This window comes from Otolemur garnettii, unplaced genomic scaffold, assembly GCF_000181295.1.
Source record: "Otolemur garnettii isolate 467f Iridium unplaced genomic scaffold, OtoGar3 scaffold00036, whole genome shotgun sequence".
NCBI lineage: Eukaryota > Metazoa > Chordata > Mammalia > Primates > Galagidae > Otolemur > Otolemur garnettii.
This window is the reverse complement of record NW_003852431.1, coordinates 13254089-13276166: the sequence shown is the minus strand read 5'-3', so window position 1 is coordinate 13276166 and position 22078 is coordinate 13254089. Positions and strand designations below refer to the sequence as shown.

At 37.0% G+C, this 22078-nt stretch overlaps 1 protein-coding gene across 3 annotated transcripts in view; it reads left to right on the top strand.

Moving 5' to 3' along the window:
- The window catches only part of PIBF1 (progesterone immunomodulatory binding factor 1), a 263961-nt gene that overhangs the window by 62245 nt on the left and 179638 nt on the right, over positions 1-22078 (top strand). For all 3 annotated transcript variants that reach the window (XR_002773386.1, XM_003789727.3, XM_023513174.1), the window contains exon 10: positions 4504-4602. Coding sequence is in view for 2 of the 3 variants with exons in the window: in XM_003789727.3 (XP_003789775.1) it covers positions 4504-4602 (99 nt within the window). In the remaining variant the exon portion in view is untranslated. The remainder of the gene's footprint in view (positions 1-4503; positions 4603-22078) is intronic.

Genomic DNA, 22078 nt, shown 5'->3' with positions numbered 1-22078 from the left:
TAGTAAGAAAACACTTTTCATCATGGAGAATAGTCTATTGTTGTATATGTTTTGTACTGAGGTTTTCTAGTTTTAATTGTAAGATACTTTTAGGTAAACTTATATATATTGAATCATTTCCTGCACAAAACAGTACTGTAGTGCATAAAAAATGTGTCTACTTTATTGTAATATGAAAACCCTTTTATGTAGGGACATGTTTAAGAATGTAACTCTTTAATTTTCTCAATCGAATGTTATAATTTAAGTAACCATATCTCCAGATTTATCCAAGAAAAGTATTGGTGTATGCCTGTTTCTCTAGCATAATTGTTAGTAGCACTCTAAAAATGTATTCTAAAAATATGTTATGTTTAGGTTGAAAAATAAATTATTTGGACATTCTAGTTACCTTGCGAGGGGATCTCAGTTTCCCTTTGCCTTGTGCATAGAATTGATTAATGATTACTTTTGCTTTTTCCTCTATCTTTCCTTTCAGTCTACCTTCCACACACAAACATCGGAGAGGTCGGGGGGTGGGGTATGGAGTTAGTAGGCAGCAATATGAAAAAGTCATATTGGCTCGGCGCCTATAGCTCAACCGGCTAAGGCGCCAGCCACGTACACCTAAGGTGGCAGGTTCGAATCCCCAGCCCGGACCCGCCAAACAACAATGACAGCTGCAACCAAAAAATAGCCGGGCGTTGTGGCGGGCGCCTGTGGTCCCAGCTACTTGGGAGGTGGAGGGAGGAGACTCGCTTGAGCCCAGGAGTTGGAGGTTGCTGTGAGCTGTAATGCCACGGCGCCCGACCTGGGGGGGTATTGTGATTTTCCAGTGCACTAAAAAAAAAAAAAAAAAAAAAAAGTCATATCTCTTGACAGTTTTGGAGTCAAATGTTAGCTTTATAAAAGTATTTTTAGGATGACATATTCAGAGTTTTGCATTTTCAAATCTTTGCTATAATGTCCAATTCTTAATATCTTTCTCTGTTATTACAATTACATTTGTAATTACTTAGCCTGGACTTTTAAAACTTGAGATTCATTAGCTTGTACATTCTACAGATAGCTTCTGTCAATTTTTCAAGTGTCTCTTTTAAGGAACATTTGTATTCCTGCTGTTTGTTCTGTAATTGTACTTCTGTTACATTTTCTAATGCACTTATCATTTAGAAATGGATAATTTATTAGTTATATGAAAGTTTGTGTTTTATCTATGGCAGGAATATAGTCCATCTGGTGTTTTATCAAACCAGTCTAATTTTGAAAGAGCATGTTACATCCTGTGGGCCATAAAAGCAAATGTATAATTATGTTCACAATCCTTCCCAGGCTTGTTATGATTTAACATCTATTTGTGCTATGAGTTGATCATATAATATAAATTTTATGATATCGGAATTTCCCAAGATAGAAATGTGTGAAACAAAGGACGTCTTAGGAGAAGCAGCATAGGAAGATTAGAGCACAGACTCTGGAGCCGGACTGTTTGGGTCCACACACTGGTTCCATAACTTCCTTGCTCTGTGACCTTAGGCTCATACTGAACCTCTCTGGGTTTTAGTCTTCTCATTTGTAAAATGGAGATAATGATGCAACCTACACTGTGAGATTGTTGTGACAATTAAATGAGTTATGATATGTAAAGGGCCTAGAACAATTCCTGGCACATGGGAAACACTCCATATGGTTTTTATTACTGTATTGTCAACAGAAGAGTATGTTTGGTTTATCCCACTTAGACTTAATGTGAAAAGTGTGAATTGATAACATTAGAAGAAGTATGTCTTTATTCCTTATATAAAATTAGATGCTTTTTGTTAAAGAATGCAGGTTGTGGGCTGGATATGGAAGGGGTGGTACCTCCCATGGAGAAGTTTACACAAGTTCCCACAAACACCTATGAGAAGGGCCTGTTGGCAGAAGCCTCGGCTTCTGGCCCTTTACCCTGTTCATTTCAGTTTTCTCTTTCTGAATTGCCTTACCTATTTGTCCTTCAGGCTTCAACTTAAATGTCACTTGTTTGAAATGTTTCTCTTTATTCACTTACCTCTCTTACTCCAGTGAAAAATCATGAACTCCTCTCTTTGTGGCCATAGAATTTATTTATTCCTTCCCACTTGGGGTTGGCTGGATGATGCAGAGTGTGGCATGATGAATGTGCTAGTGACTCTTTTTGTGCCTCCTCGCGTAAGCCCTGCTGTTCTGGGTTTTGTTTCATTCCCTGTGTTCTGCTTTTATTTCTAATGCCTACTGTTGCAAGAGAGGAAATACTGTTAAAGACTTAAGCCCCTCCATCTGCCAATTAAGCATTTATGATTAATTAGTTCTGTAACTGTAACCTATTTGGAATTATGCAACTGAAATAACTGAGTAATGAGGCTATATTTGAGAAATGAAAATTGGAAACAACTTACGGTGATTTACTGACTAAAATATTTAGTCATCTAGGAATGAAATATATATAAATGCTTAATATACTTCAAGGATTTTATTCTATCTTTAAAATTAATTTTTTATGTTTTAGTTGGTTTGATAATAGTAGGATATTTTTGAAGAGCATTGCAAATGCTCAGCATGACATCAGAAAATAACAATATGCCATTTTGTGATGCCTACCTTAGAATGCACTTCCATTTAGATAAAAACATACAAACATAGTTTATTTTTTTTTAATAAGAGTTATTTGTGCTCCAACTGTTTTGTTTAATTGACACAATAATTGTACATATTCAAGGGGTAGATACAAAGTGAGCAGGTCCATTATCTCAGATGCTTTTCATTTCTTTGTGTTGGGAGTTTTCTAACTTAAAAAACTATTTTATTTCTGTCTTGAAACTGTTTTGCTGGTGAATCGCTAATGGTTGACATGTTTAAATTTTTAAATTTATCATTAGCATCACCATGCAAAAGATCATATTGAGAATCAGCACAACAAGTATGACCATTACAGCATTTCTATCTAATATTCATTACATAGATTTATTCAAACCATGGGCCTTCATGACTCCCTACTGGCGTTTTCCATGAATAATAAAAAGCCACATTCTAATATCCTATCCAAATCTTCATGGAGAGAGGGTCGTATGCTACAAAAAGTACTGGTTTTAGAGGAAGACATAGCTATATTCGAATTATGGCTGTTTAACAAGCTGGGGCTAGGTACAGAAGCTCTCTAAACTTCAATTTACTCAGCTCTAACATAGCTTAGAAAATATAAAATAATGAATTTCTAGGGATTAAATGAGCAAAATCATTTATTTATGTTAGACTCTATTTATGTTATAACTCTGTTAGAGAAGGAGATTATTAAAGAAATAAGTGACTCTCTGAAAGAAGCTTACTGTTGGTATTTTTCTTGATCCAAAGTTTCACCTTGATGAAAAAAAACAAACATTTTCTTCTTTGAAGGCTCATACCAGGCTATATAGTCTCCTAATTAGTTACTGCTGTTACCTTACAACTTTTGAACACTTCCCTTAACTGACCTTAAATGTATTCTTTCTATTTCGGTTCCTACTATCATAGCCACTGTAACAAGATGGCTTTTCTAATGCCCTGTCCTCATACTCCTTAAACCCTACATTAATATTAACCTTTATGTCAGCTCTGTTTCACTTAGCCACTCTAATTGTCACACCTTGTCTAGTTATCAACTAAAATTCTGCTGCTGAAGGTACTATTTTGCTTCCAAGTCATCATTCTCAAATAGCAATCTCTAGTCTTGTACAACTACTTCTGTTTAATGTTTGTACTTAAGACCTCTAGTCCTTTGTCCCTTCTTCTTTCTCCTAATCTGTCGGTCCTTCTGTGTCCCCTTCTCTTTTGTTCCTATATGATTGCAATTCCAAGGTCTCCCATTTTAGCCGGCATTTTGCCCATGTGCTAAACTTCAATTTCATTTTGTATCTTTTTCTTTTTTTTTGAGACAGAGCCTCACTTTGTTGATCTCAGTAAAGTGCAGTGGCATCATAGCTCCCAGCAACCTCAAACTCTTGGGCTCAAAGCAATTCCCTTGCCTCAGCCTGTCTGGTAGCTGGGACTACAGGCACCCACCACAGTGCCTGGCTATTTTTTAGAGATGGAATTCACTCTTGCTCAGGCAGGTCTCAAACCTGTGAGCTCAGGCAATCCACCCACCTTGGTCTCCCAGAGCCATTTCGTATCTTGTGATCTCTATAATATACCTTTCATTTAAAATATTTTATTAACCTTTCAAAACCTTGGTTTTCTTGTGGATAATATATGAGTGAAATATATATATCCTTTCTCACTGGATCAAGATAAAGATTAAGCAAGTTACAGTATGTATAGACTGTTTAGTCCTCCCTTTGACCCATGTGGAGAGAAGTTGTGGAAAAAGGCAGCATGAGTTCTATAGATAGACCAAGTTTGCACCTCGAGTGCTGTGTGCTGCTGGAGACAGGAGGCCAAGCCAGACAGATGTATATGATGTATATAATGTCATTAAAAGATAAATAACTTATGCATTTGAAATAACTGAAACGTATGTTTAAATTTTAGAAATCTCCGAGAGGCAAGGGATAATGCTCTAGCTGAAAAGGACCGAGCAGTGATGGCTGAAAAGGATGCTTTAGAAAAACATGACCAGCTCCTAGACAGGTAAGTATCCTGAAAATATAATAGAAAGGGTAGAGCTCTTTTCTTTCTCTCCCGTTACTTTCTCTTTTAGAAAATATATTTGCAATGGAAGTGTAATTTTCATTTCAATAGAAGTAGAGTTTATATGCATTATTTTTGTAATAGGTAATCATTGTATATGTGGAAAACAGTAGAGAGAGTTCAGCCACTCCAGAGTTTCCTTATGCCCCTTTCAGGCTCCTGCTCCTCAGGAGACAACTCCTTTCTGATTGCTGTCCCCATGGTTTAGTTCTTGAACATCCTCTTTTGTGTCTAGCTGGTTTCGCTGCATTTAGTTGTATCAGTACTTCCTTATTCCTTATTATTGCCAAATATGAATATTCCACAGTTTTATTATATTCACCTGTCAGTGGACATTTTGATTATTGCCAGTTTGTAGCTGTCAGTAAAGCTGCTGTCAACATTTTATGTAAGTTTTTTTGTAAGTATGTGTTTTTCTCTTGAGTAAATACCTAGGAGTGAAATTGCTAATTACAAGATAGATAAATGTTTTACTTTAAAATCTGTCAGACTTCACTCCAAAGTAGCTATACCATTGTATTCCCCACTTCATTTTTTGAAAATCTGGATGTTCTAACATATGTGTTGCAAAGAGGATAAGAGAGAGAATTGATTTGTCTTCAATGTATCCATAGGAAAGGATATTTACTTTTAATAGCTTTGTTAAAAGGGAAATAAATGATGATCATTAAAGTAAAAATGTAACACTCTACATTTTCAGTAGTTTGACTAGATGCAGAGTAAACAGAGTGGCTACCTTTTTTTAACTTCATTTTGAAATAATTTCAAGCAGAAAAGTTGCTAAAAATGATATGGAAAGTTTCTTTGTCCCTCTCATATACTAACAGACTTTTGAAATTAAGCTCAATGGGTCTTTTAATTGCCAAGTGAAGACCTGCATATTAATTTGTGAGTTAAGCAATGCATAAAACTAAAATTTGAGGCAATTCTTTATATAAGTAATTTATTGTTAAAATCTTTTAGAACGGCTTGAGTTCTTATGCTTCTGAATTCATATCAACTTTATAAACTTGGTCTATGGTAGAATTTTAATAAATGTAATACTGAAGAAGTCATTCCTATAATGTAGAAGTATGTCTCATTCTAAAGATCATGTTCTAAAATCAGTTTATAAATCAGCCACTTATTAGAGTTCTACTAATATCATTTATTTTTTATCCCTTCCATTTACAAATCTATATGGGTGTCCACTAAAGATTGATTTGATTTTTGGTTGATATTCACTTTGAATGTGTATTTCACTGGATGAGCATATTTAGAGATACCTCTAGAATAAGATTTACGGGCAAACTAACAGGTTTTAGAGAAAGTAGACAGTTTTATCTAGTAAAACAGAAATTACATTCAGACAAAATTTCATAACTCACTAGTTTTTGTATGTTTTTGTGAAGTTGGAGAAATTAAATCTCATCATAAAATTGTCCAGTTTATAATAAGCACTGTAATATCCTCTACTCGGACACCTAAATCCTTCCTGTCATACTTGTCCATACATTAGCAGCTGGTATTTATCCTTAAGGCTATGGAATACTTTAGTATCTAAAAGTATCTTCTAAATCATTTAGGAGTCAATTATTTAATGTTTAAAGCACTTAGAGCAATGCCTTGGACATGGTAACTAGCATAGAAGTATTTGCTCTGATTATTATTATTGTAGAACAATTTGTTCAGTATAGTTCTCTTGTGAAACTTTACTAAGTGAATTTTGTTCTTTTCAAAAGTTAATGATGTCTTTCCAATGCATTCTAGAATAGTGGATATACTGGAACATTTATTTCCATACTGCCAGATGAGGGAGAGTTTGTTTATTCTTAATTCCTTGAGGTGATAATAAAATCTTGCTTATTTAGAGCTTAATTTTCAGCTGATCTTAAATATTTATGACAGTTTAAAAATCAAGACTAGGAAAAAAGAGAGTAGTTCTAGACATACTAGAAATAGCTGTTAAGCAGCAGGTATTAATGCTTATGACTTTAGAGGACAGTACAGAATCAAAGATTTGCAAACAAATTAATGGGAATAATATCTGGGGATCTAAAACTAAAAATAAGCTTGGGCTTTAGCAAAATGCTTAAAACAGCTAACGGTACCTATCTGGTTTGAACTATATTATCAATAAGTAAAGGGGAAAATCCTCCTGCTTAGGGTTGTAATGTTGATAAATGAGATCAAAATTAGGAATGACCACGTGGGGTGGCTCATGCCTTTGATCCTAGCACTTTAGGAGGAGGCTAAGCCCAGCAGTTTGAAGTTGTATGACACCACTACCCTCTAGCCAGACAACAGAGTAAGACCCCTTTGCAAACAAAATAAAGCAAAGCACCTTTTGGTGGGTGGGACACAATTATAAAAGGGACTTTACCTAACAAATGCAGTCAATGTAACCTGGTTCTTTGTACCCTCAGTGAATCCCCAACAATATAAAAAAAGAGAGAGAGAGAGAAGATTGACTATGAAGTAATATTAATGTAATAATAATAATAATTTTTAAAAAGTAACAACAAAGTAGGATTCTGGATGTCTCTTCAATTCATTTAGAAATGTTTCAATCTAGGAAATCAGTGTAATTCATTTCAAAAATTTCAACGGACTTTTAGTGAAACTTGACAATGTGACTCTAAAATTTTTTTTTTTAGAATTACTATGGCTATTTTTGTGCCATTACTCCTCTATATAAATAGAGGAGTAATGAAATATATATATATTTTATATTATGTCTTTTCTCCTTCCAAAGTTCAGTTTTGGGTTGGTGTAAGTAGAGAACTAATTTTATTGTACTTTTTTTCCATGAAATGATCAATTTCCTTACGGTAAACTATGCTTTTAATTAACATCCAAATAAAATACCAGCAAGTTTTTTTCATTTTGAACCACACAAATGAATTTTATGGTTCATATGGAAAAATTAGATAAGTAGTTTCTGAATAAGAATAATAAATTATGTTGGGTCATAACATAACCCTCTAGGGAAAATAGAAAGATGGCTTCAATACCTCATTCTGACAACAGGATAAATTCCAAATAGATCAGGGATTTAATTTTAAAACCAAATCAGGCTTGGTGGCTCACACCCAGCACTTTGGGAGGCTGAGATGAGAGGATTGTTTGAGGCCAGAAATTTGATACCCTCTGAGCAACACAACAAGAGCCTGTCTCTATTAAAAAAATAGAAAAGGCTCGGCGCCTATAGCTCAACCGGCTAAGGCGCCAGCCACGTACACCTAAGGTGGCGGGTTCAAATCCCCAGCCCGGACCCGCCATACAACAATGACTGCTGCAATCAAAAAATAGCCGGGCGTTGTGGCGGGCGCCTGTGGTCCCAGCTACTTGGGAGGTGGAGGCAGGAGACTCGCTTGAGCCCAGGAGTTGGAGGTTGCTGTGAGCTGTAATGCCACGACACTCTACCCAGGGGGACAGCTTGAGGCTCTGTCTCAAAAAAAAAAAAATAGAAAATTAGGGGATGTGGTAGTACATGCCTTCAGTCTCAGATACTCAAGAGATTGAAACAGGAGGATCGCCTGAGCCAAGTAGTTTGAGGTTTCAGTAAGCTATGATGACACCACTGCACTCTAGCCCTGGCAACAGAGCAAGACCTTATCCCAGAAAAAAAAAAAGGTAAAACCATCAAAGCACTAAGAAGCTATAGGAAAATGTTTTCATAGTCTTAGATTGCAAAATGCTTTTGAAACTCAGAAGTTATAAATGTAAGAATTGATGAACTTGACTGCTTACACATGGAAAATGTTGCTGTGGCATTAAGTCAAAAGACAAATACAATCTGGGGGAAAATATTTGTAGTTAGTCATGTGATCAGTATCCCTTCCCACAAATCAGTAAGAAGGGAAGACTAAATTCAGATTAGAATGATTCCAATTTTTCAGTAAAAATTCAAAGGCCGATAATGTACTTTGCATTTATGTGTGTGTGTGTACGTATGTATGTATAGGTGTCATTTGTGCATAAACTAAGAACAAAATAATATATATGTATATTTTACGTTTGTATTTGCTATGTGTATTTATTAAGACTTAACTGCTCGGCTCGGCACCTGTGGCTCAAGTGGCTAAAGCACCAGCCACATACCGTAATGTAGAGGACGCCAAGAGACAGATGACCTCTAAGCAAGATGATTTACAGCTGAGGAGTGGACTCTCCAGTGACTTGTCCACAGGTGCTTCTTATGGAGAAGGAGCCCATGCCCTCAGCACATAGTCATTGTTAATTATTCCCCTCACCTGTGTCATTCCATTTCAATAAAAGGCTGGTGCAGAGGTTGCTCGGGGCTACCCGGAAAAGTCAGGGCTAGCTCGCCTTCCACAAGCTTGTACTTCTAATCCACCTCTCGCCTGGTTCCTTCCTCCACTAACCGAGACCAGGGCCATAGGAGCCCGATGGGTCATGACACCTAAGGTGGTGGGTTTGAATCCAGCCCGGACCCACCAAACAACAATGATGGATGCAACCAAAAAATAGCCAGGCCTTGTGGCGGGCGCCTGTGGTCCCAGCTACTTGGGAGGGGGAGGCAGGAGACTTTAAGCCCAGGAGTTGGAGGTTGCTGTGAGCTGTGATGTCAAAGCACTCTACCCAGGGGGACAGCTTGAGGCTCTGTCTCAAAAAAAAAAAGGGACTTAACTGCTTCTGAAGGAGGAAATTGGATGGTTAGAAGACAGATACAGATTTTTGTTTTGTTTTGTTTTTTGAGACAGAGCCTCAAGCTGTCCCCCTGGGTAGAGTGCTGTGACATCACAGCTCACAGCAACCTCCAACTCCTGGGCTTAAGCAATTGTCTTGTCTCTGCCTCCCAAGTAGCTGGGACTATAGGTGCCCACCACAATGACCACCTATTTTTTGGTTGCACCCATCATTGTTGTTTGGCGGGCCCAGGCTGGATTTGAACCTGCCAGCTCAGGTGTATGTAGCTGGCGCCTTAGCTGCTTGAGCCACAGACACTGAGCCAGATACAGATTTTTTATAATTTATTCTTTTATACTTCATAAACCTTGAAACCTTTGAATGTGTACTTTATTATTTTAAGGTTTTTAATTATATTTAAACAAAGAGTAATTATTAAGAGTACTGATACATGCATTCCAAGTCTTAATTACAGAGAAACCTAAGAAATTATATCCCTTAAAACTCCTATTGGACAGTGGGAGTGAATAAAGAGAGTGAACAGATAGTATCTTGTTTTCATAAAGGGGGAAAAGGTGGTAGATTCTTGCAAGTAAGTGTATTAAAGAACAAGTTAGTAGATCTGTTACACGTCATATTTTGATAATTTATATGATATAATCTTTTGTAAACTTTAAGTGAATTTGACTTTCATAAACTTTAATATTTTTTATTATCAGAGATAATAATCCCAACCCTTCAGAGTTGTTTTGATTGGGGCTTATATATAACATATTTTGAATATATTACATAGATGATAGTCAATAAGTAGCCATGAGGCTGGGATCTGTGGTTCATGCCTACAATCCCAACACATTGGGAGGCTGAGGAGGAAGAATCACTTGGGGCCTGGAGTTCAAGATGAGCCTGGGCAGCATAGCAAGACCCTATCTTGACAAAAAATTTTTTAAAAATTAGCTGGGTGTGATGGTACATTCCTGTAGTCCCAGCCACTTTGGAGCCTGAGCCCAAAGGATTGCTTGAGCCCAGGGCTTCAAGTCTGCAAGTGACTATGATCATGCTACTGCCCTACACCCTGGGCAACAGAGCAAGGCTCCATCTGTAGAATTAAAAAAAAAAAAAAATTTTTTTTTTAAACACAGCCATGCTGTAGTGATTTTTAAGATTGCTATTGGAAAAAGCAACTATCACCCAGAGTTAGGATGGATTCTCTAGGAATAAATCAAAGAAAACGGCATTTCCATCTTTTTTTTTTTTTCGGCAGGGGCTGGGTTTGAACCCACCACCTCCTGTATATGGGGCTGGCGCCCTACTCCTTTCAGCCATAGGCGCCACTCTGCATTTCCATCTTTAATAGATACTGTATAGGAGTAAAGCAGAGTGAAGTTAGGGTGAAAATGATTTGGTAATACTTTCCATAACATTCTTTTAAACAAGATAGGGAAAATATGTGTGCAATCAAGGTTAGGTAAATGGATCAGTAAATGTGAAAGAGCTTTATCCAAGTGCTTTTAGAGAATCATTAATAGTCAAGAGGTAGGTATAGGATGACCATCTGTGATACCCTGTAGTACAGTTTTTCTACATTTTTCTAAGTGATTCCAGTAAGAAGGAAAACCACATATTTAACAAATTTGATATAATAAAGAGAAGAATAACAAATACATTGAATGATGGAATGAGAATCTAATAGATCTTTTCTGGCAGAATTAATGAACTTCATGAATTTTCATAGGAATAAATCTAAGATCACACATTGGGTCCAGAAAAACACATAATGGTATTTTGGGCTTAGAAGTAAAATGCTAAAAAGACTTGGAAGGTTTCAATATGGAAACATTATCCTATAGTAATCAGAGTTATATTCATTATAGAATATCGTCGGTAATTATGTGACCTATAAAATTACGTAAGATCTGGGCACCCAACCTTTAAACTAGAAGGTCTTCAGTGGTAAATGACCAAAACTATAAAAAGACTCAAGTGTCCTTTTAGTGCTAGATTATAGTTGTCTACAAATATTTGGAGGAGTCACATATGAAAGAGCTTGTTTTCCAACTTGGCAAGACCTAAAGTTAGTATATGTAGAGTTGGGACCTCTAGCTGACCATTACAAGAAAGAGTAAACATTAAAATAGGACTTTTCAGAATGTCTTAGCATTTCTCCATTAATAGACGTATTTGGGCATAAGCTGACCTAGCATTCATAAGAAATGTACTGACAAGGACTGATAGATCAAGTGGGTGGCTTGATGAGTTTGAAGTATCTTTTAATCCTGACATACCTATGACAATGGCCTAAAAGAGTTGATACACTGATTAAGTTACCATGTAAAACAAATGGTGAATCCCAACAAACTTTGAAGGTATTATTTAAAGATTTCTGCAGTGCACATTTCTTTTTTTTTAAAAACAAAATCCTAGTAGTTAAGACTATTATTTAAAAAGGACACCTTGTATGTGTTTATAAGTGTACATATATTTTTGAATATATATTAAATACGTATGTAAAAATATATATAAATACACTGAAGTTTCTTTGAGTGTAGATTGCCTATATGTTTACACTTGTATTTTGGGAATATCGTGTATATTTTTTGTATATACTGTAACCTAAGGAAAAATATTCTCATTTTATTTTTCAGAGCTAGAGTTTTTAACATACAAATAATGTGATTCTGGACTCCTGTTTATCAAGATCAGAATAAAAAAATGTGTTTCAATATTTACATAGAATATAATTTCCCTGAATCATGCTTAAATCTCAGATGTCCCTATATACAGTTTTCCAGTCAAGTATAATTCATCCCATCTTTTTCATTTATGTTAGAAGTTTTCCTTTGTTACATGTCTTATTTTATGATTAAACAACCTATGTTCCTATAAAGAGAAATGTAAGAAAGCAATGTGCCATTTTTAAACATAAATGAAAAAGCCTTTTTTTTTTTTAAATTAAATCGTAGCAGTGTACATTAATACTATCATGGGGTACAGTGTACTGTTTCTGTATACAATTTGAAGTACTTTCATCCGACTGGTTAACATAGCCTTTATGTCTTTTTCTTAGTTATTGTGTTGAGACATTTATATTCTACATTTAGAGAGATTCACATGTACCCTTATAGGATGAACCATAGGCGTGATCCCACCAATCACCCTCCCTCCTTCCTCCACCCCCCTCCCTCTCCCCTCTCCCCATATTCCTGGGCTAAAATTGGGTTATAGCTTTCCTATGAAAGCTATAAATTAGTTTCATAGTAGGGCTGAGTACATTGGATACTTTTTCTTCCATTCTTGGGATACTTTGCTAAGAAGAATATTTTCCAGCTCCATCCATGTAAACATGAAGGAGGTAAAGTCTCCATCTTTCACTCAAAGACTAATTCTACAAAGAAAGGACTTTTTTCAGACATATAAAAGACACGTGTATGTCTTAATTCAAGCTCAGCAATTTAATAATAAGTAACAATTAAACAATAAGTTGTTCATGATCAATTTGCGTGATCATGAACAGAACTCATGTTCTCTTTGAATGCCTGCATGCATTCTGAGAATTCTTTTTGCCAAAAAGAGGAAATTTTAAAATTCAATCAGTGTGAGTAGCATAGTAAGTTGAATACACTGTTACATCTGTGGGACACTATTTGAAAAGCCTATATTTGAATCTAAGTCATAAGCCTGCAATTCAAAAGTAATTTTAATATATTTTTTAGTTATGGTTTGTTTTAAAAAATATATTCTGTATTTAGAAACAATTTTCAATCTATAAATGTTTTTACATGAATACTGCTTAAACTTGCATTTTCTTTTTTTTTTTTAATTTTTTTTTATTTCAACTTTATTGCTTTGAAGGTTTTTTTTTTTTTTTTATTACTTCTTCCTCCTTTAGTGTTTTCTTGCCCCCCATGGAGCTGGAATCACAAGGTCTGGCTGTCTCGTTGTCCTGTTGTTGTTGTAGAGACGGGGTCTCACTCTGGCTCGTTTGGCTCAGGGGGGTCTTGGCTGGTCTCGAACCTCTGAGCACAGGTGATCCACCCGCCTCAGCCTCCCATAGTGCTGGGACTACAGGCGTGCGCCACCACGCCCGGCCTAAACTTGCTTTTTCAATCCCCAGAACTTCTCTGGTAATGGTAGAATTTTTGTCCTTATTTTTTTGCTAATAGAAGACCAAAATAAAAGGCCATAGGAGATCAGGTGAGTGGAGTAAGTGATTTTTAGGTCATAGTGAGCCAGTTTAAAGCCTGATATAGAAACCTGTTGTCCTAAATTTTCATTCAGTGCTTTATCCCTAAAAGTAGACCAGTTTCAATGGTGGCTTTTTCATATTTCTGAGTACTTCTGGCTTTGTAGAGCTATATTTTAATCTGTTGCTACCTTCCATAACAGGTAAGGAAATGTTTGTGTCATTCGGAAGATGAAGTTAATGGAATGAGGATATTGAGATGTGAAATAAACACTGTAGAGTCATATTCAAACTTTGTTTTACTTAATAAAAATCTATGGTAATTTTATCTATATTCTTCTTAGTTTTTGTTTTTTTGTTTGTTTGTGGCAGAATCTCACTCTGTCACCCTTGGTAGAATGCTGTGGCGTCATAGCTTGCAGCAACCTCAAACTCTTGGGCTCAAGCGATTCTCTTGCCTTAGCTTCCCAAGTAGCTGGGACTACAGGCGCCCACCACAACACCCGGCTACTTTTAGAGAGGGGGTCTTGCCCTTGCTCAGGCTGGCCTCAGATTGTCTGAGTGAGCCCAGACAATCTACCTGCGTTGGCCTCCCAGTGTGCTAGGATTACAGGTGTGAGCTACCACTCCTGGCCTTTTCATTGGCATATTAGATAATGTACACCATAATTTTTTTTGAATGCAGAAATTTCTAATTCTCAATTCCATACTGCTACCTTTTTATGAAGGAAATAATACACATTTATACTTTCAAATGAAATTTTTTAACATCTGAATTTTTTTGGCTTAATAATTTGTAAAATGGTCTCATTAATGGGTCACTCTAATGTGTTACTCCATTTATAAAATTATCTTTGTTAGGCTCGGCGCCTATAGCTCAACCGGCTAAGGCGCCAGCCACGTACACCTAAGGTGGCGGGTTCGAATCCCCAGCCCGGACCCGCCAAACAACAATGACGGCTGCAACCAAAAAAAAGAATAGCCGGGCGTTGTGGTGGGCGCCTGTGGTCCCAGCTACTTGGGAGGTGGAGGCAGGAGACTCGCTTGAGCCCAGGAGTTGGAGGTTGCTGTGAGCTGTAATGCCACGGCACTCTACCCAGGGGGATAGCTTGAGGCTCTGTCTCAAAAAAAAAAAAAAAAAAAAAAGAAATGTAATGCTGAGATGAAAAATATCTGTTCTTTTTAAGTCTGGACATAAAGCTCCAGAAGGAGCTGTTAAGAAACTCCTGTATTTAGATTACAGTGTATCAATTTTATTTTTATCCCACCTCTTATCTATCTTCCATTTTTGCTTGTCTCACCAGTAACAGTAACTCAGGGTGTCTTTAACCATTCATGGATAATTTTATTGCATAGAATTAGATGTAAGTAGGTACTATTTCTAGGCTTGCCCCCTGTAGCTCAGCAGCTAGGGCGCCAGCCACATACACCGGAGCTCGTGGGTTTGATTCCAGCCCAGGCCTGCCAAACAACAATGACAACTACAACCAAAAAAAAAAATAGACAGGCTTTGTGGCGGGAGCCTGTAGTCCCAGGCTGAGGCAGGAGAATCACTTGAGCCCTAGAGTTTAAGGTTGCTGTGAGCTGTGACGCTACGGCACTTTACTGAGGGCGACATAGTGAGACTCTGTCTCAAAAAAAAAAGGTAAGAACTATTTCTAAAGTGATATGGCTCTTCTTCCTCAGCTCAAAAGAACATAGCTTGACGTTTTTGTAAGGCAAGTCAGAATACACAGAGAGCAATTTTATATTTTTTTCTTTCTGTTGTCTTTTTTCTTATAGAAGGACTCAGGGGTTCTGTGTCAGAAAATATTTATTTTATATTGGGAGAATTAATGATAGATAGCAATGTTGTTAAGCTGAACTTCTTCAGCCAGAATATCTTTATGCAGAAATAGACTACAAGTATCACCATCTTTGGATGTACAAATAAAAATTGGTGTAGAATAATGCTATTCCCATGCCTACTGATACACACATTTTCTTTCCTTAACCATGAGTAACTGAATAGCCATCACTCTCAGGGGGTGAATTTTATTTTACTTATTTATTTATTTTTAACAGTTTTTGACTGGGACTGGGTTTGAACCCGCCACCTCTGGCACATGGGGCCAGCGCCCTACTCCTTTGAGCCACAGGCGCCGCCCCTAGGGGTTGAATTTTAAATAGAGAGAAAGTCTCTCTTGTTGCCCAGGCTGGTCTCAAACTATGGGTCTCAAGCAGTCCTCCCACCTCAACTTCGTAAAGTGCTGGGATTACGGGTGTGAACCAACTTATGAAATCAAGGCTGAGCCTCAAAGTTCTTAGTCTATTATTTTTACTTTCTTTTTAAAATAATTGTGTGCAAACGCTGTACAAATGGTACAAAGAGCTCCTATGTTTCTTTCATTCATGTTCACCTCATTGTAACATAGTGCTACGTTTGTCCAGCCTTCTTACACTCTCTCCCCTTCCTGACACACATACAGTTATATTTTTCTGAATAGTTTAAGGATAGCTTAAATGTACTATGTACCTTTACCCCTTCCCAGTATATATCTTAAGAATAGGAATATTTTTGTATATAAATGCATTGTGCTTTTAAAATTCAAGACATTGATAGCAATACTTTCATCCATGTTTTTTTGTTTGTTTGTTTTTTTGGGTTTTTTTTGCCACGGCTGGGTTTGAACCCACCACCTCCGGCACATGGGGTCGGCACCCTACTCCTCTGAGGCACAGGAGCCTCCAACCTTCATCCATTTTTGACAGTTGTCTCAATAATGTCCTTTTATAACAATTTTTTTTTTTTTTTTGCTGGTACAGGATCTAGTAAAGAATCATGCCTTACTGCCTCTCTAGTCACCTTTAATCTGGAAGAGTTCTTTACTGTTTTTCTATTTGTTTTTCATGACTTTTGGTCCTTTTCCTTTTAATTTTATGTATGTTTTCCTTCTAGAATCCTATCTCCTACTCCAGCTGTTACTGTAGGAAATGACCAACAGTGTTTTAAAACTCAAACCCTGCCTTTGTTGGTGTCTTATAAACTTAGATTTCTAATTGCACAACTGGCATTTTTATGTGGATGTTTTTCTGGAATTTTAACCTCATTATTTTTCTGAAGCAAGCTCAATATCCTCCCACATTCACCCCTCCCAAAACAAAAATTTGCTTCAACAGACTTTACTTCTGTGAAATTGTACCTCCATTTCTAAGCCATTTCTATTTGAACCTCCAGAGTAATAGTCTCTTCTTCCTTCTCCTGTGTAATCATTTGTCAAATTTCGTACATTCTAGCCTGCAATATGTCTAAAAATCTTCTTCACCCCTGTTGCCACCATCCTGGCTCAGCTCCTCATTGCCTTATGACTGGTGTCATGTAATTGTATACAATAACTTCTTAATCGGTTTGCTCCATCTCTCCCCACTCAGTTAATCCTCTTGCCCAGACTGGTTCTTCTTCTCATAGTTTTGCATTCTAACATCACTTGCCCAGGCACTTGAACAAGGAAGTTGACGATTTACAACTGCTTTTTCTCCCTTACCTCTCTTCCCATTTATTCAATCAACAAGTAATGTATTGGTACCTACCATGTGTCAGATGCTACTTTTAAGTTGTTAAGTTAGTGCTATACATTAGTGAATAAACTGGAGATTGTCTGTGCTGAGACAATCATTAAAAATGAGGGAGGGAGACCAAAAATAAAGTTAAATATATAATTACTGTATTGTAGTTATATATTTTGATGATTGCTGTGAACTGTGTTGTGTAAGGAAGAATAATGGCTGGGGCAGAGTACGCTGTGATAGGGTAGTCAGGAAAGGCCTCTCTGGTACTTAGGCTAAGCCTATGTCGGGTTGACTCTGATTTCTCAGTAATTGTTTCCCTCTTACTCTCAGGTGTGACTGCTTCAGTCAAGCCTTTACTTTCTCTTGCCTGAACTCTCGTAATAGTCTTTGAATTCTCTCCCTGCTTCTACTTTAGTCCCCTCTATTTTCATCACTCCTCTTTTGAGCATATCATTTAACAGAATGGTACAAACTGCACAGCTTAGCACTTAAGGTCATTCACCATCCTCTGGGCCTGTCTTTCCAGACTCAGGTCTTTCTTTTTTTACTTCCCCCATATACTCCACAAAGATTGATCTCTCATAGTCCTTCACATGTGTAGCACTCTCTCTTCATTCCTTATGTGTATTGTTTTTGCCGAGAATGACCTTTCTCTTCCCTTGCTCACATATTCTGCCTTTTATGTGTTAGGTAAATGCTTATTCTTTTATTAAGACTGAACTCAGGGTGGCGCCTGTGGTTCAAGGAGTAGGGCGCCAGCCCGATATACTGGGGGTAGTGGGTTCAAAACTGGCCAAAACTGCAAAAAAAAAAAAAAAAAAAAGACTGAACTCAATAACTGTGTCTTCCGTGAAACCTAAACCTTCCTCCAGAGTATTTAAGGGTTTTCTTTACCTTTTCTGGTGTTATAATTGTGAGTTTAGATGGTACCTGTGACTCAGTGGGTAGGGCGCCAGCCACATGCACCAGGGCTGGCAGGTTTGAGCCCAGCCCTGGCCAGCTAAACAACAATGACAGCTGCAACAAAAAAATAGCCAGGCATTGTAGCAGGCACCTATAGCCCCAGCTACTTGGGGGGCTGAAGCAGGAGCCCAAGAGTTTGAGGTTGCTTGTGAGCTGTAACACCACGACACTCTACTGAGGGCGACATAGTGGGACTGTCAGAAAGAAAAAAAATTGTGAGTTTATTTGTTCATTTGTTCTTTGAAGTCAGAAACTTCCATTCCCCATTTCTGCTTCTCTAGTAAGACCTTTATATAGTGTTTTCATATAAATAATTCTCAACAAATATTTGTCAATTTTAATTCACTAACATTTTCTGTTTTGACTTTGACTTACAGTCTTTCATTCCGTTGTAAAGGCAGATTGAACGCAAAAAGAGTGCCCAGCACTCTGCCTCACTCCACCACACCAGTGGTTCCCAAATCTAGATGATGTTTAGTCATATAGAGTTTCCATTGATTGTTTTAGAGAACATGTTCACTTGCCTCCTCCTACTCCTTGCACAGAAGGCCCAGGAATTTATACTTCTTCCAAAGCTTCCCCAAATGAACCACATGTATCCTTTCTTCAAATATGCCTTTGGGAAGCGCTGTACTACAATAGCCTCTGAAAACACTTTGTAAACTGTTAACTAACGCTAGTTAGTATTACCTGTCACTGTGTCCTTCTTGGTGCCTTACAAATAGTTTAAAAGACAAGTAAGCGTCCTCTCCAAGGCAAATGTCTTAGAACCCTAAGATTTGAAAGAACTTTAAGAAGTGACCACAGGAAAAATATTCCATATCTTATCTTGTTCAAACATTATCAGAACAAGTGCCAGAAGTCTGAAAACTAGCAAATGTCTATATTCTTTGAAATATAGAAGGATTCCAAATATTATATACCAGTAAGCTTGAATATAGCCAACCATAAACATTCTAAAACAGATTATAAAATTGAGAGAGAGATTAAGAAAAGGAAATGATGAAAACCAGCAGCTACCATTAGTTAACTATTAAGTCTTGACAAAGTGCTTTTACTTCTCTCTTTTTAAAAGAGGTATTTACTAGAATCTCTAGAGGAGAATGCCAATTATAAAAAAAATTCCAATTTCAGCAAAACATTTTATCAAGATTAAAAATACCTTTGTAGACACATGGAAAATGTGAAGTAAATAACATTACAGTTAAGTGATGAATTTAAAGCACCTTAAATATCAATATCAGTCAACTGTCCCTCAGTCAACTTAGAGGGACATTACTAATTAAACATTGTTAGGCTTTTTACTTGATTTTTACTTAGTCATTGATTAAATCAAACAAGTGAAACCAGACTTCTCAGTGAAACCAGTGCATAATAAGGGTAGTTCTTTTCAAATTTCACACTTTAAAAATACCCTTATTCAATCATAAATTCAATAAACTACCTTGTACCTGTCACATACTCCATTTGAGGTTCTTCTTCCCATTTCCAGCCATGAGCTATGCACAAAGGCTAGCAAGATTTTGTATAAAATCATAGGTTAGGAAAGACTGACATGTGGTTTGAATTGGAATTTGTCTTTAAGTGAATACTGAAATGCTATATTAAGTTGATGTAGGACTTCTAAAAATGAAGAGTGCTCTTTTGATGTCTCTGATATTTTTTAAAAATGAAGATTTTATAAGAGCATTTTTATGATATTCTCCATGCTCATATGGACAGAAACAACAAAATGGAGAAGATTCATTTCCATTGAAAACTAAGGAAGGCCCAAATTTGGTATAAGTTTTAAGGAATATGGGTCTTATATAGTATACTAGTACAAAATGAAAGAAGGTGTGTTGGGGGAGCTGTTCAATGCAGCCAAATGATACCGGGGGGTAGATTATAAGTATCTATATACTTATAGAGAAAATTCTTAAGCATTCCACCTTTATCCCCTAAGGTAGCACTCTACAACAGAACTTTCTAGTCTATGGCCGTACCACCCTGAACTTGCCCAAATTTATCTGATCTTAGAAGCTAAACGGGGTCGCTTCTGGTTGATACTTGGATGGGAGACCACCTAGATTTAAAAAATAATAAGATGAAATGAATAACTTTCTACAATAATGGAGATACTCTGTATATATTCTGTATGTTGCCTGCCTAGTAGAGTAGCACCAGTCACGTGTGGCTATTGGGCATTTAAGTTTAGGTTATGTAACTGAAAAACTGAAACTTTAAATGTTATTTATTTTAAATGTATGTAAATGTAAATAGCCAGAGCCTGTTACATTGGACATCTCAGCCCTGAAGTGAAGAAGTTCAGGCTGTAGATTGTAAGTTATTATTCTACCATTTATCTACAGGATGCTAAGCTAGAGGAAAAACTGTTTAAACGTACTACTGTACCTTTTTTTTTTTTTGATGTGATATAGATTCTCAACCAAAAGTAATAGAGTCTGTGGTAAAGCAAATTTTGTATCTGCAAAATGGGAAGAGAAAAAAATATATACCCCATGTGTTTAATGGGGGGTTGTTTAAATTTCAAAAGGTTCTGATAAAAATTTTTAGTCTCAATTTTTCATCAATATGGTTAACTTTCCCAGTAGAGGGGAAATAAATACAAAATCTGAGAGGCAGCAACACTAACATGTATAAGTTTCCAATCCCATAAACATGTTCATAGATAGAGAAATTTTAGAGAAAACACAAAGATAAGCTTCCAGACTAGCTTCTTACAAGTTCAGCTATCTTCCCTCCTTTAAGCAAGGAAATTGCTGAACACATAATAGTTTCCTACTCCTCTAGTTCATTGGAAAATGGGACAATACCACTAATGTCTCATTAAACAGGAAAGGCACTGAAAAATATCCCACTTAGGCTATTTTTGGGGCAAGATCCAAGTCTGGCTAGGCCTGTCTTCATTCAGACATTAATAAGTGATTGGGAGGAGGGGTCAGAGAAGACAAGAATGTAACATAAGTAAATTTTGTTTTATTAATGGAGGGAGATAGGGATAATATAAAAATTATAAAAGGTCTGGGCACAGTGGCTGAGGGTGTAATCCTACCACCCTAGGAGGTTGAGGCAGAAGGATCACTTGAGCTCAGGAATTCAATACAAGTCTAGGCTTGGCACCCATAGCCCATTGGTTACGGTGCCAGCCACATACATCAGGGCTGGTGGGTTCAAACCCAGCTTGGGCCAGCTAAACAGCAAGGACAACTGCAACAAAAAAATACCCAGGTGTTGTGGCGGGTGCCTGTAGGCCCAGCTACTTGGAAGGCTGAGGCAAGAGAATCACTTAAGCCCAAGAGTTTGAGGTTGCTGCGAGCTCTGACGCATGGTAACATGTGAGTCTACCAAGGGTAACAGAGTGAGACTCTGTCTCAATAAAACAAAAAAAAAGACCAATCTAAGCCAGAGCTGTCTATGCTAAAAATAGAATAATAAGCCTGGTTTATGGTAGGAGCCTGTAGTCTCAGTTACCTGGGTGTCTGGGGCAAGAGATTGACTTAAAACCAGGAGTTTGAGGTTGCTGTAAGCTAGGCTGACACCACAATACTCTAATCTGGGCAGAGTGAGATTCTGTCTCAAAAAAAAAAAGAAAGAAAGAAAGAAAAGCTGAAAAGATAGAGAAAATATTTTGAAAGATTTATTCTAGGAATCTAATAAGATTTTAGGCTATATCCTATTCACAACTAAAACATTTAAGAAAGCACAAAATCTTTGAAGCTAAAGATGTCACAGTAGAATAAGGTGGAAGAAACAGAAGAAGGGGCCAGCCTTTGAGCAACAGCGACGCAAGATGGCAGCCACCATGGGCTCGGGAGTCAAAGTCCCTTGCAATTTCCAACTGCTGGAAGAACTCTAAGAAAGGAGTAGGAGATGGCACAGTTAGCTGGGGTCTAGAAGATGATGAAGACATGACACTTACAAGATGGACAGAGATGATAATTGGGCCTCCAAGAACATTTTATGAAAACCAAATATACAGCCTTAAAATAGAATGTGGACCTAAAGACCCAGAAGCAGCCCCCTTTGTAAGATTTGTAACAAAAATTAATATGAATGGAGTTAATAGTTCTTTTTTTTTTTTTTTTT